At 27.6% G+C, this 16,848-nt stretch overlaps 1 protein-coding gene across 1 annotated transcript; it reads right to left on the bottom strand.

The window, feature by feature from the left end:
- Positions 1-5,486: 5,486 nt before the first annotated feature.
- On the bottom strand, positions 5,487-9,452 carry LOC114194766 (squalene monooxygenase SE1-like). The gene is made up of 8 exons (XM_028085165.2): positions 8,969-9,452; positions 7,986-8,097; positions 7,730-7,904; positions 7,307-7,475; positions 6,859-7,077; positions 6,462-6,737; positions 5,938-6,216; positions 5,487-5,806 (listed from the first exon to the last, which is right to left on the bottom strand). Exons 1-8 carry the CDS (start codon positions 9,218-9,220, stop codon positions 5,699-5,701), a joined length of 1,590 nt encoding a protein of 529 aa, XP_027940966.1. The 5' UTR covers positions 9,221-9,452; the 3' UTR covers positions 5,487-5,698.
- Between the last annotated feature and the right edge of the window lie 7,396 nt (positions 9,453-16,848).

Raw genomic sequence — 16,848 nt, 5'->3', positions numbered from 1 at the left:
ATTCTTAAAAGGCTCTTCAATAACAATGTTACAACTAAATATAATTATTATTTTGTAAGAATGTGACGATGAAAACGTTAAGTTTGTGGAAGATTAAGAACAATGACGATTTTTTTCAGAAAAGACAATTAATTCTGTAAATATAAAAGTAATTGTACATAAAATAACAATATGGAAAAAAAAACTGTTAAAAATAAAATAGGTGTATTAAAATAAATCATTTTATTCATTTTTATGATTTTATTTCAAAAAAAAAATAAAGTTAATTATGTTTAAAAAGGAGAAAAAATAAAAATCTATATAGATAAATAATATAATAAGAAATTGTGTCAATAAATAATGTAACAACAAACATAATTTCCTTTATTATTGGTATACATTATTGGAATGGATATAAGTAGAAAGATATTACTAAAATTTTATATTAAAATTATGAAAGATGTGTGTAACAAATATATATATATATATATATATATAAAATTAATTTTATACATAATAAAATTAATAAAATAAAGTTAATTGAGTTTGGACGAGAAAATGGTAAAAATACAAACAAAAAGTAATTACTAAGTGAAAAAAAATGATAAAAGGTTGCCTACATTAAAAATTATAAACCAGTTAAAAGAAATTCATTTTGCTGTTGACAGTATGAATAAAGATTAAATGAGTTTAATTTAAAAAACTGTTGTAAAATTAAAAGAATTTGTGAATAAAATTATAAGAAATTGAAGGGAGGACTTAAAACCTGGTAGAGAGATAAGAGGGGTGGAAGTAACCATTCTTTGGCAAGTGGACTATTTTCATTTTATGTGGGGTACAAAAAGTAAAAGTTTATATTTGTGTTTTCGAAAATCTCTTACTCTTCTTATCATATATTTCTGAAGGTTTTAGTACCAGACCAGAAAAGAAAAAACAACTTTATTTATATTTTTTTATAATAAAAAACAAAATAAATAAAATATTATCTGTTTATTTTTATTTATTTTTATAATAATAATTATTTTATTATTATGTTTTGTTATAGTAAATAATAATATATATTAAAATTAAGTTAAAAATAAAATAAATATAATTAACATATTATTTTTAAGTTGTTACCGCTAAAAATAACTGATTTGACCTATTCCGGTGGGTAAGATGAACAGAAACCGGAGAAGGAGGAGGATGAAAAGATGGCAATAGCTGCTGAGAGAGAAGAACGGTGATTGGTGATTGGAATTGTTGAATAGATATTGTTGAGTTTGATTCAGAGATGAACAAAGACGAAAACGAAAGCAATTGGAACCAAAAGAAAGCCGAAGATATCAAGCTAATAGGAGTGTTCCTCTTCGGATTACTCGGCGCCGCCGGAGCCACCGCCACTGCCTTCTCCGTTAGTTCCCCGCATTACTTCGCTTGTTTCCTTTTCAAATAGTTCTTCGAATCGTATGCATCTTCCTTTTTTTTTAGAAAAATTTACATGCAGTTCCTTAACTGCTGTTACCACTGTTTTTCAATTACAGTTGAAACTTCACTTCGATGATGTGTAATATATGTTAATTTTCATTCAAACTTTTGTCAAAGATTAGGTGAAACTTTCATTAATATATTTTTATTATTTTTTGATCCACAAAATAATAATCTTAGTGTTACTCTCAAATGTACTTGGTGTCATTCTCACACGAACCTTGTTTTTGGTGAAATTATTATATGTTCCGGTGTACCTCCTGCTTATCATTCTAACCAATAGTTAAGTGGGTGATAAAACTCGATTACGATTACAAAGAAAGTGGAAGGAACTGTGATATTGTGAAATAATTTTCTGTTTCCGTGATTTTGCCTTTGGCATCGTGCGAAGAAGTTGATCCAATGAGTCATTCACCTGAATTTCTTTGATTTTGGGTGGCAGATCTTTTTTAGTAATGTTATTATTCTATGAACATATGTTTTTTGTGTCCGAACTGTAAACTAGAGATACACATGATATTAGTAATCTAAGTATGAATTTAAGTTTAATGAGAAATTAGGATGTTATACAATGATGTTAATAATTTAAGTATGAGTCTAAGTATCATGGAAAATTAGAATGATATATTAAGATGAAAATCCATAAATTCATTATTGGATTGAGAGTGATATCATTACTTTATGATATTAAATTCAGGTCTAATTGGTATTGTATTTCTCCGATTAATCTCCTCTTCTCCTCTTCTGTCGTCCTAATACGTGAATCATAGTGAAACCTATGGTTCATGTTATAGCTCAACTCTTTGTTGCTGTCCAGGTTTGATCGAGACTAATGATTCACAGTTATTTTCGATCATTTGAAAAAGAAGCGCAGAGGAACTATAAACGACTTCCAAAAGAGTACGAGGAGGATGTGAAGAGGGTGGTGAGTTTTCTAGTAGAGTCTAATTTTTATGTATGGTCGCTTTTAAAATGTCATAAATCATGGTTCTGTGATTCTGAAAATAGTAAAAGTCATCAAATTTGGCATAACAGAAATTGTCATTGGATGTGTCTCTGCATACGCTATTTATTTCTCTGGTGGTATCAATTCCTTCCGTTCTTGTTTTGTTCTTGTTTTATAATTATTATAGTTAAATTGCCTTTTAAAATCAGATGGGAGATGTAGAAGAGTCGAAGAGGTACTTCAAACGAACGCGAAAGGAGTACATGGGAGATGTAGAAGAGTCAAACAGCTACTTTAACCGAATGCGAAAGGAATACATGGAGGATGTGAAGAGGGGTGAGTTTTCTAGAAGAGTTTAACTTTTACCCTAGTTTTACACATCTTAACATAATTTCCTTATTCTGTTATATATATTGTGCTCTATTACGTCTTAGTTTCATTTTATAAAATTTATCTTTTCTCTTTCATAAACAGCATTCAGAACCAAGATGATGCAGTAGCATCCGATCAGAACAGCATAATAGAGGTATGCTTTTACTAGTCATTAACAACAGGATCTTGTTAATTCCAACCATGGCATTATTGATTCTTGGATGTGAAAATATGCTAGAGGCTTCTGATGCTAAGTTCAAAGAAGTAATTTGTTCATATGAAACCATACAAAAGGAAATGAAGAACTAGAATCCGTAACTTTCCAACTCTGCAAAACAACTCTTTAAATAGAATTATCATCCAGTTAAATTATGATTCTGCTGGTAAATTTTTGGTAACTATCGCATCATAAATAAATAATGATGGTGTTGATCTGTTTTATTGTAAAATGAATTGAATTTTTTTTTCTGTGAAATTGATTGTCAAGGGACATATTTAATTGATAAGCATTGCAATCAGCTGTCAATGGCCGCTTTAAAATCTTTTAAATTATTTTTTACCCAATCTATTCATTTACTGAACACTGTTGGGACTTCTGGGACAAATTCTGCTGCAAATTTGTTCAAGGCTTCGCAAACATTTTTATTAATATATATATCAAAGAACGTTATAAGATAAAGTATGTATCTTGAAATAAATGTATAAGAGATGTTTTATAAAGGTATGTCTACTACATTATAGGTGATAATAATAAGTTTATTGTGCTTACTTCAAGTCTCTCACAAACGAGACATAAATACTCAACAAACATGTCAGAATATTTAGAAGAAATTAAATATATATATATATATATATATATATATATATATATAATATTTATCTTGGTTCTCTTCCACCTTTATAGCAAATAAGTCCATAGTTATATACGCGGAAGAATGTGTACAACATGACATAATTTAAGTTGGTTGGTCCAAAAACGAATGTAAAGTATTCACAGAGATATTTTCAAAAATTTCATTTTTATTTTGGGTGTAAATCTATATCTGAAATGAAAACAAAAAAACAAATACTGAAAATCATTTTTTCAAATTTAACTTTAACAATTTAAAATAAATAAAGGGAAGTTGCATTTAGATATACAAATTTCAATTTTTTATATGAAAAAAAAAACAAAGAATTAAAAGTTGTATAAAATTTTATGACTTCTGTGGTTCAGAAAAAAAACAAATTTTGCAACATATAAATGTTATATAGTTTTAACCGTAATATTGAATGACTTATCATTCTGTTAAATTATCTATATTAGGTTTTTTATTAAGAGTTCTTTTTCTAATAAGATTTACTTTTCTTGTAATTTTATTTAACAAGATTATATAAAATCATAAATATATTAGCTTAAAAAAAAGTATAGATTTGTTCAGCTGATGGTTAAGCTCAGTTGAACAAACTTTGCTTGCAAATAAGCTTAAGTGTACCGAGCAACATTAAAAGGAACAAATATGTATGCATGTATATTTAAAATTCTAAATCAAAATTATTGTACATTTAACCCAGAAACACTAAGTAGAGATTGTAAGGCGAAAAGTTTGAACCAAATATTATAAATTTAGAGTTTAAGATCCATCAAATTACCGGAAAAAATACAAAAACATTGAAACTACATTGAGAATATAAAATTATGTTTAATGTTTGTTTTGGATTTGGATACAATAGTAGACTCATCAAACCTTGGTTATATAATTTTAACTAAAACACAACATTTAAATCAGAATAAGTAAAAAACTAATAAATTGTCAAAAAAGAATATCTTCCTTTAGTAATACAATATCTTTTTATTTATTTGAATTAATCTACCTTTGTCATTACTTTTTAACTATATATCTATTTTCATTATATTTATCTTTTATTATTTAAATCAACGTTATACATGTATTTTAGGTTCTAAATTCTAGAAATCTCTTGTTGTATTTATATTTATATTAAATAACTATACTACAAGTATCTGAATTTGATTATTTAGGACAAATTAATAAGTTTGCCAATAAGTCATTAAAACACGGATTCCTACGTTTGTTTATAGGCGTGATTACTCTTTTATCTTCGGTAAGATTAGAAGAAAAAATATACACCAATTATATAAATTTAAGCATAACGTGTTTCGCCCTCTAGTTAGACCAATCACAACTCAGCTAAACAGTATGTCACCATCAATACCAACCAAACCAACCAAACAGATTGAAGTTATGCATGGATGATATAAAATTTTTTAGAATTTAATAACACTAAAAATATTTCTTTACTTTGCTGCTCAATTGTTTTATCTGGCTTCTACATTCGTCATTATATTATCATAAGAAAAAAAAAGATAATAAGTTATTATAATAAAAAAATTATATACCAAAAGAAACGTCTAAAAATATTTAAAAATTACTTAAAAATTAACATAATAGAAAAGATAAAATATGAATAAATATTATTTTTGAAAAAATATGTAAAATCTATAAATATTTCAAGCACTAAAAGTTAAGAAAAAGTTTGTCATGTATGAACGATATAAAATTCTTGAAAATGTTAGAGACCAAATACATATTTAAATGTATTTAGATTTAAATGTAAATGATGATATCAGAATGAAGATTATAATTAAAATCATTTTCTTTAAAAAACAGTTTGGATGGTTTTAGTTGAAGATGAATGAAGGATTTAATTTCTAAGTGCCGTGGAAAGGGAAAAAGAGATATCATACATGCACTTAAACAGTGTATGAGTAACAACAGACTACAAAGAATACACACGGAAGAAACCAAAATGCTTAAAGAACTAGGAACGAACTTCAACCTTCCCTCATATTCCGAAAAAATGGAAGATAAAGAAAGCTAACTTGTTCATCTAGAGAGCACCTTGATTTTCTTTGATGCATCAAAAACATATTCTCTATTGTCCAACCGGGGGAGCTCTGTAATAAGCTGGAACAGTCGCAGGGAAAAACATTTGCCGAATCCCTTCAGCCTTAATTATGGGGAAGATGATTCCAGATGCACCCTAACAAAACAAAATTTCAGAAAATTACAAATTCAGTAGTAGAATTCACCCACAATTTTGTAATTTTTTTCTTGAAATTTTAATAGTAGAGAATGCGTTAAAGGGCGTGTAAAGTAGCTTTTAAAACTTACAGAGATTAGTCGGGCCCCAATCCATATTCTCTTAGGTGAAGGAAACGGTAACAATAAACGGCCAACACCATATATTGCAACAGCAAAGAAATGGAGAACCAAACTCAAAGGACGAGGGTTTAATCCAGAAAGTAAAGAAACTGGTCCTTCCGAGAATAGGCCTCCAAGGCTTAGATAATCAAAGCAAGCTTGCCGCATTTCCTTCCTTGCCTGATCAGGGGATGCACAAAAAACTTTGTAAAGCGCACCTGCCAATGTATTTATGGTGGATGCCACAGGCTGCAAATTAAAAAGTAAACATCAGATTTATAAATGGAAATATAAGATTGGCTTAGTGGTAAAGTTAGAAGAAGATAAGTTATGTTTGCTAAGAGTAGAAGAGATTGAGTTTAACTCTCCCGCAATCACTTAATTGTTATAAGGTTAGTTTGAAAAGAAAGATAGGAGAGATAGTGGATTCAATTTTTTGACTAACAAATACTAATGACTAATATTTCGATGAGTTTGGGTAATGCTAAGATTACCTTACGCAAGGTATAAAAGGATTCGAGGTACTTGCAGAGTGTGGGTGCATCATTGAGGTCAGGCAAGGGCCTTAGAAGATTTCTCAGCACAACAATATCAGACAATGCGACAGTCATTCCGCCTCCTGTTAGTGGATGCCGCATGTTGAATGCATCTCCCATCAGAAGGGCTCCAGGTGTAGGAAGAGGATCTGCCGGCATGCTTCTGTTTGGCATTGTCCTTATGTTGCCCTTGTCCACAGCAGCTATGAAGGCATCATAAAGTTCAGGGGGAATCTGCAACAGTTTGTCACTTCATCGTCAAAAACAGACCAGTAAAATTAAAAGTTAACAAGATTCTACACAGTGAAAAGTTAATCACATACATTCAAAGAATAAAACACAATTTAAACAGTACCTGTGGAGCTACTGTTGTCTTCAAATACTTTTCCATTTCACCGTTTGAAATAGAAGGAACCTTCTTACCAGGTACATCGACCAGACACCGAATCTCTGTACTACTTATACGATAGAATAGAATGGGTGAAGGGTCTCCCAGTATAACGTGGCCATGATTTGCGCATGGAAGCTCGCAGTTCTCTAAAAGTAAACCAACAAAACAAGAGGGAACATCCACCTGCAAATACAGCATTATAAAATATTAGTAAGGACAATGGTAGTTTGACATCCTTACACTCATTTGACTTGTTTTTTGTAATGAGAAATAATGTGTCAAATGTAAAAACGTGTCAAAGTATTTTTTTTCCTATTAGTAATTCAGAATTCTGCGTATTTCCCTCTTACTTGGTGAGTTTATAGGAAGCTGATGAATTTGATATTAGAATTAAGGCGAAAGGCATTCACACCTTAGGATTACAGAGAGAACGGCGTAAGTTTGAGAAGCAGCCATCACAAACAATGGTAAGAGGTGCAAATGTTGTCAATTCCTGACCATCTTTGTTCTTATATTGCACACCTTTAATTGTCCCTTTCTCTTCAACTAGGGAAGTCACTGTTCCTTGCTCTAATCGCACGCTGCAGAACATTTAAAAAGAAAAACACCATGTAAATACCTGTACCTCAATTGAATAACAAAAATCACATTTTAGTTCACATATCATTTCTGAGTTCTGTTCTGATATAATTACTGATTCATATAACATGATTAGATAACACTATAGGAACCACAAGATTCTAATCTTTTTTAATATATTAGAAAAAGAAGTATTAAAGGAAGGATATAGAAGCATATGGTATAAAGTATAATCGAGAAAGGAAGAAATGAATACTTGGGAAGGGTGGAAGCCTTTTCCCGCATCCTCTGAATAAAGCGACCATTGTGAAAGCTCCTGCCAGAGACATCTGAGTGAAACTTCTCTAAGGGGTAAGAGAGACGAGTATGTTTCCCATCCTTGAAAAGGGCATAGCCAAATACTTGCTGAGCATCAATTTTGTCTACACAGTCTGCAATTAAACACAGCACAAAAAACCTCAGAAAAATTCTAGAGCAATAAACGGCATGTATAAAATTAATACTTAGATTACCTTCAAGCCCCAGCTCAACCAATTTGAGATAGCCACCTGGTTGTAGCAACTCTCCAACAATACGGTCAGGCTCACTCAGATCTCTTTCAATCACGTGTACTCGACGCCCATCCTATAAAATAATATTTCTGTAGTCAATACCCATATCTATCTGTATGTCCAGAATCTCACTGATAAACAACACAACACACAATACAAATTACCCATACGAAGTTCAAATTTCCAGTGGTCTTGGCATACTGTATACTTAAAAGGTATGAGGATAACAACCAAGCCAGACACGAAAAGGGTGCCCAACAGGATCATCAATAGTAGAAATTCCCTTAAACCGTGATCTGCTGGCCTAACCTCATTTTTATATCCAAAACACATAAAATAACAACAGAAATCATAGATCGGGATCCTCAAAAGTGAGCTAACACAATAACAGAAGAAAATGTATGATCTCATATTTTGAAAAAAAAAAATAATCAAACATGCATAATTAATACACACTCAATGTGAGATTTCAAATTCTAGAAACAGGTCAATAAATTAATTAATATATAAAGATAAATATTTTATATAGAAGTATTGATTTCAAAGTTCTCCAACTATAACTACAACATGGAACTACGCACTATTACGCATAGATATTAACGAGATAAAATTCCACATCAATTTTGAATGTGTCCTCTGATATATTATTTCCAAAAAAAAATAATAAACCACAAAACATCTTATCTGTTCTAAATTAGAAAACGTTATATCTTCGTCCTTCTGATGCTTAGCAAAGAAAAACTCAAAAACTCCCCAACTTGGTGAAACAGGTTCTGTCTTCTCAAATAAATACAAAATTTTAAAAAACACCAAGAAAAACAATAACAAATAATTTGTCCAGATAATACATGTCGTATCTGTATGCATATTCGTTATTAATCAACAACATGTCCAGATACATGTCCAAATAGTACATGCAAGAGTAACGGATCAACAACATCTACCTTTCCGAGAGTGTGCGCCAGAGCTGCGCCGGCTACACCAGCTCCGACAATAATGACGTCAGCGTCGCCATCGCGTTTATCCGATCTGCATTCACTAGTGGAGGTGGTCACGGTTTCCGATAACTCGATTCTGTTCACCGGCTTCGGCAGAGAAGCGCGACGCCGGCTCTCTCCGCCGAAGGCGAGGCTGTAGAGCGCGAAGAGACTCAGAACGGAACACAGAATCCAGCCAAGAACATACGGATCCACCATTTCGGAAAAACAAATCGGAGAAACCTCCTCAGAAGAGAACGACGGCGACGCTAACGCTAACCGGACGGTGGAAGAAGAATATGTGTTGTTCTGTTCGCTCTAAGTTTCTCTCTCTGCCTCGCTGGCAGAGAAAATTTGGGACCGTTTCAGTTAGGGAAAACGGAGCTCGAACGAGAGGTCCGGGTTTTATAGGGCCATGCGAGGCCCGAGACTCGTTGTTTACAACGGCCACGGTACCGTCACATTAGCTGTATTTCTGAACAAAACAACTATAAAAGAAAAATAATAAATTTATATAAATAAATAATGAAAAGGGATGAAGAAAACAATGAAAAATAAAATTAGAATGTTTTCGACTAATTTGCGCCGTGTGGGCATGTTCCACCTTCCATTGCGCAATCACGTGTGATGTGTGAGTCCTTAAAAGTTAAGATAAAATTTCAGTAGTCAAAAAAGTAAACTCCTTTAAGTTTTAAATATGTATTTAATTTCTCTAGTGGTAAATAATAACTTCAATCCTTTAATTTTATAAGATTATTTTTTGGTTCTTCAATATAGAAATATAGAATTTATTCTTTTATATAATATAATTTTTTTATTTTTTAAATGTAAAAGTTAGATTTTAAGAGAAGTATTGTTTGTTTATACATTTATTTAATTGATATTGTTGTACAAAAAAAAACTGATAACGTGTCCCTAAGTGTCATTTATAACTAATTGTTTGCATGAAAAGACGGATAACAATTCACGAATTGTCATTTATGACTAATAAATTCATTGAAAATTTATTTATGTATCATTACACCACTTTTTAATTATTATTTATTATTAAAAAATTTATTAAATGTATAATGTTAGGGAAAAAAGAACAAAAAATTTGACAGCTAATGGTTGGATGAATGTGAAGGTCGTGTTTTGTATTAGCTAAATTGTATTCGCTTAAGAAATCATTAGTTTTTTACTCGAGAGTGAAAATAGTTTAATGAATGAGAGCATGGACTTTTTTCTTTTCTGATTTTATTTAAAAATATATATAAATAGTACTTGTTTCAAATCATATTTTAATCTCAATAAACGGTCATGTTTTTTGTTTATAAACTTATCATATGATAATAGGAACTAAAACAATGAAATCATTATTTTTTAATATAAATTCATCTTCATAACTCGGTCAAATCAAACGTAAAAGTCAGTTATTTACTCTCTTATTGGCTTATACAGGACATTCATGGAAGCAAACACAATATTAAACAATATTAAGCAGTGTAAACTCAAATGTTAATATGTTATCGCTTCAATAATAAATTATATAAACAATTCACAAATATAAACATGAAATAACGTCAAAAAATTTACATAATTAAGTTAAAATAATTATTTACTCATTTTTAAACTTTAAAAATCAAAATTTTGATTAAAAAAAATATATTTCACATTAAAATTTAAAAACTAAAAACATATTTAACACGTAAAATACATTACAAACATGTAATAATCTCTCACATTTTTAATCGGTTACATTCCTGCATGTATAAAAAAACAAAAGATCTGTGAAATAACAATAATTTAATACTAATCACAAGAAATGCTAATACTTTAAAAAATACATACTCGCTAAATAATCTTTATTAAACACACCAAACATTATAATTAGATAATGATCCATTAGATAAAAAAAAAAAAAACTAAATACATTAAATAACCTAGCATCATTTTTCATTAATAAAATAATTCAATAAAGACCATATGAAAATATTTTATAGAATACTTTTATTGACTTTTGTGAAGCATACCATAATCTATTATTCTGACTTGAGTATTATTTACTTTTTTCACTTTTATAGATTAAGTTAATTTATATTCTAAGTGAAGACTTTGATATGACGTTATTTGTGAATTTTTTTTAGTCTAATTCAATTTTACGAAATCAAATTTGAAAGGAGAGATTTGTATTAATTTGTATACTATAAAATTATTTTATTTATAGTTAAGACTTCTAAAAAATTTACTATTAAAAAAATCACATGTCAATTTTGTTTTAAATTTTTTTTATAGAAAATATTTATAATTTTTGTTGTGAAAAAAAATTTGCAGGACAATGCTGTCAATTTTTTTGTAAAATATTTTGTATAAAACATTTTTCGCAACAAATTTTGTAAAAAATATTTGCGAATTTTATAATTTTGTAGAAAATAATTATTCACGAAAAAATTATCTATCAATTAAAATTTAAAAAAAAAATAACAGGAAAAAGTATTTTCTTGTAAATTTTTTTAACAAATTTACATGAAAATTTTCATGTAATATGAGAATTTTCAATGATTGTAATATTTTATTCATAATAAAAATTATTTTTAATTAAAAAAATTTATAATTTATAAATTAATATCTAAATTCATATAATTAATTATTTTTAATCATTAAAATTAGTGATGGTTTTATTCTCTGAAATTTAGAAGAAAGGTTTATTTATTTTGTATGGAAGTGGAAGGTACTATAGCAGTAGCTTTCGTGTTTTTCTTCTAACAATTTGAAATAATGTCAGCTTCAAACATGAGAAGATTGATGTAAACACCATGACTTTGATTTTTGATTCGCAGCCATTCGCGTTGACTGTAGAAATAATTTTTATTTATTTTTTATCAGCAAAACGGTAGAAATAATTACTTTGGCATCACTATGATTTGCTTTCTCTATTCATTGTCTTCCACACCCAAAGATGGAACTGTTCATAGTCATAGAGCTTCCAACAATAAATAAATAAGTTTAGTATTAAAAAAAATGGAAATATTATGTTTTTTAAGGAAAAAATGTAATAAGTGATTAAATTACTTTGAAAAGGTAACTGATCTAATACGGTTCAACAACAAAATGAGTATAATTAATTTATTGTGTATAAAGACTTGAATGGAAAAATAACATCAAAAAAAAATAGTTTATTAAAAATATTTTTTAATTTAAAATGAAAATAATGTATAAAAAATAAAAATTACTAAATTAAAGTTTTTAAAAATATGCGTATGATAAGAACAATTTTCATTATATGTATAATTATACATATGGCTAAAATTAGAAGTTAACTAGTAATTATTTGACCTTAAATAAGCGATATGCATTTGTATTTTAACATTTACCGTAAATGAAAAAGTAATGATTGCTGTTTAAACAATGTGATGTTCAAAAACAATAAAATACATTTTCTAGCACACAATTGTATGAATTTTATAAAAAATTAATTAATTAAATTTAAGTTATGTTTAAAATCTTAATTTAAGTAAGGACATGTTTTGTATAATGCATGCTAAAAAATAATAATTTATTGAGATAATTAGTTCTTAGCGATTTGATAAAATAAAGTTATGTTAAAAAAATACTATTTGTAGTCAATTTATACTACAGAATATTTTAGTACGTGCCTTAATGCGTTTTCTTTCTTCCCATGACACTGTTAAATTCTTCTTCTTCTTTTGTCGATACATTATCATGATATATTATGATATGCTATTGCAATTACAGAAGAGTTTTTTTTTTTTTTTAAGTTATCTTCTTTTCTTTATTTTGAAATTATCTGTTTTTTTATACACAGATAATTCAAAGTGAATTACGTATTTGTATTAGACAAGTATCAAATATTTTATGATATTTTATTAATATTAATTTAATAATAACGTATTTTATCTATAGATCATAATAATTTATAAAAGAATTTTAACAATGTTTAATAGATATAATTTTAATTTTGATTCACACAATAATAATCATATAATTATTATGATTTAAAAAAATTTAATATATTTTTTAATATATATATATTACATACTGTATTATATTATTTTCAAAATTAACATATATCAAATATGTGCAGTATTTGATACATGTATCATATTTATACATCATAAAAATTCATCAACAAAATAAAATTTATAATAAATTTTACTGATAAATTTTAAAATACAAATTACCTTCCGAAAGTTAAATTTGTCGTAAATATTCGTTAACAAATTAAAAGTTGTATCATTGAAATATGTTGTGATAAAATTTGTTAATAATTTAATATTTTTAAATTCATTAGTAATAATTTTTTTAAAAGAATTATTAATAAATTTATCGGTAAATTGTGTATAATTTTAATTTATTAATGATATTTGATGATTATCGACAAATATTTTTTTACAGTGTTAAAGTCAACTCTCTCTTTTGTTTTCGTAAAAGTAAAGTAGAATATACAAGTTGTTTTTTCTTCCCAAGTTATTTTTCTCTGTCAGTCATTTTCAAATTATTCTATTTTTCTTTTGAAATTTCAACTTGTTATAAATCTCGAAGAAAATTAGGAAAAAATATTATGATTTTCTTTTTAGAAAAAAACACCTTATATTTACAAATAGAGAAAATATAACACAATGTTAAACATTAGTGTGTTTGAGACGGAATTAAAATTCACTGTGTAGTGAAAGAATCCGTGAGAAATATTCGTAGATAAAATAAAATAAATTAAAAAAACATTATTTGTACCTATATCGCAAGAACATAAATATTGTTGAGGCTGGTTCTTTGACAATGCTCAAATTGTTCACGTCTCTTCAACCCTTAACATACGTTACTTTTCCTCTTTTGTTATCATGTGAGTTTTATATATTCTAAAATAATGCGACGAATAAAATATATTGCAGAATTATGCAATTAAATATAAAAACATAAGTCAAACATTTTTTTAATTTTCAATCACAAAATTATGCAAGAAACATTTTTGCATTTTGTCGTATTAAAACCACACAGTAGATTATGTGTTTCAAATTATTTTTGTTGAATAAGAAGTTAAGATTTTTATGCAGTCTATACTACCAATAAAGGAAATATTACTTTTGTGGTATCCGCAATTTTCTTTTGACTATTTTTCTTCCGATTCTTACAAGATAAGTTACGAAATGCATTTCTTTCAATTATTAATAATAATACTATAATAATAATAATGTTTCTATTGCATATTGACGTGTATATTAATTTTAAACTCTGATTTTTTTTTTCATCCGTTTGCATTTTTAAATAGCCAAGAGAAATTTTTTTTTATTACTTTATTTCCTGATAGAGGTTACTAAAATAAAAGTGTTAAGATTATTCTTTCAAGCATTACATCACTTTCAACTATATGCTTTTATCTTTTAGAATATTAAAAGTATCTTTCAGTTACTGATCATAGAGTAACTCCTTCGATAAATCACTAAATAGGTTTTATCTTTATCTAAAAAATTTTGATACTCAAAATCAAAAAGGTCAAATCCTACTCAACATATTTCGGAAACATAGCATGTTCTTACGTAGTTAGTTGTTGTAATTGTTAATGTACTTTCGAAAGAGTTACGTTAAAGCAAACGACAAGGAGAGCTTATAATACAAATGGGGTTTCCATTGGATCTATTGATAATAATAAATTATACTCTTAATATATGGAATAAATTTGATTTGGACCATTCAAATACATATTAATATATATAGTATGAAAATTCTTAATAATTTTTTTAAGGTATGTACAACGTCAACATAGATATTATAGTGATTTGTTTTACATTAGATACTATTATATATTTAAAGACAAGAACGATTAACTCTTATGTTAAAGCTTTTAGCTCCATAAATAAGGTGATTTTATATCCACACAAAAAAATGATTATTTGATTATATCCTATAATTTCAGCTATTTTCGTTGTATTATAATTTAATCGGAATCTATTAATCTTCATGGAGATAAGATAAGAAGATGCAGGAGATGTCTAAATAGTATTCACATATTTATTTATTTTAATCATATTCTTATAATGATGATAGAAAAACATGGAAATAGAAAAACATATTTATTATTTGATGTTTAATTATTTAAAAATACTACATATTCAAGAGGGTTTTCTTTCTTTTGGGGGCTATCCCTCGTGAGAATGGTCACTAATTTTTTCCTGATCTTGCGATATGCGTGCAAAGCATGGCTTATTTTTTATTTTTTATTTTTTGTCTGTAATTTCTTCCATGCGTTTAGATGTTTTAGTTGTTGAATTTAATAAATACATAATAACGATAACGAATAATAAATTTTAAAAGGAAAACCAAACAGAGGCTGCAAATCAAGGGGCTTCGTGTACCACCACAACATAGTGAAACCAAGGGGCTGCATATGAATCCAGCTAATTTATCTTTACCAGGTACAAAAAAAAAACAATAAATAATAAATAGTATATATTTTTTTTTCATTATGAGGATTTTAAAACAAAGACAAAATTGAAACCATAGGGAATATTTATCATTTTCATATGTTCTTGGCATCTTTAAACATAATGTAAAGTAATATGTAAAATATAATAACTTCTTCATGTTTATGTGAAAAAGTATAAATAAAAAGGGTGGTTAAATATGTTTTTAGTCTTTTAACTTTCAGTAAATTTTGAAATTAGTTTATTTTGAAATTTTGGATCAATTTAGTCCTTCATCTTTCGAAATACGTGGATTTAATTCTTTTAATCAAATTTTGTTAAATTTATTACGCATTTCAGGATTCTATTTGAGTTGTTTATATTATTTGACACATTTTTGTTTTAATATTAAGTCAAATACTATTATAAAACACGTTTGAAATGTCAAATAAACTTAAAAAAATTGATTAAAAAAATTAAATCCACGTATTTTAAAATATGAATGATTAAATTGATCCAAAATTTCAAAATTAACTAATTTTAAAATTTACTGAAAAGTAAGAAAAAATACATATTTAATCCTAAAATACAGAGATTCCTCTATAATTATTATAAATTTCTCAAATAAAATTATTTCCAGCTGGCAAAACCTAACATGCCTACGTTCTGATAACTCCAAACAAAAGCAATTAATAATGATAAACAAAACTGAACCATATCTCTATTCGTCTTTATATCATGAATGATAAAACTCTTTCAAGTTTTTAATGCAACTATACTAGAGACGTAAACTTACCAAAGAAAAATGATTGAGAGATAAATATTTTTCCATCAACTAATTCGTGAGTTTAGGGTTTACTTATCTAATTTTGTGTTATTCAAACTGATAATTTCTTGGTCTTCTTTTTTCATTAAATACGCCAACTAGTTAGTATAATTTTCAAATATTTGATGTAAACATTTAAGAAAAATGACATTGAAATTTAGTTTATTTAAAAAAGGATTCATCAATGACAACCAACAAGGTATTGGATTTTTTACATGATTCTAACTAATGTTTTTGTTGGCAAAATTTATGGCTTACATCATTCATTCATGGTGACCACTGAGAGGGTCCATTTTTATTGAAATATATGCAACATTATTGCTAAGTTCAAAGTGTGGTCCTTATTCATATGTTAATAGAAAAAGTTATGGTTCATTTTTCTTTGAATTTATAACATTTATGTCTAAGGGTATAAATTGTGGTCCTTACTCTGTGTTAATACATAAAGTTAGGGTTGGGAGGGGACCACATTTACCGATGGGAATGAAAAATTAAAATCTAAATAATTGGCCGTTAAATACTCAAATGACAATGTTAAGATATATCAATTTTAAATTAGTGTGTTAATTTTGTCTTTAAATTTGGTGCACATATGTCAACAGTGTGATAGGATATGGGTAGTA

The sequence above is a fragment of the Vigna unguiculata genome, chromosome 8 (genome assembly GCF_037176805.1).
Source record: "Vigna unguiculata cultivar grain cowpea cultivar isolate G323 ecotype 2 chromosome 8, ASM3717680v1, whole genome shotgun sequence".
NCBI lineage: Eukaryota > Viridiplantae > Streptophyta > Magnoliopsida > Fabales > Fabaceae > Vigna > Vigna unguiculata.
This window is presented reverse-complemented; position numbering and strand designations above follow the sequence as displayed.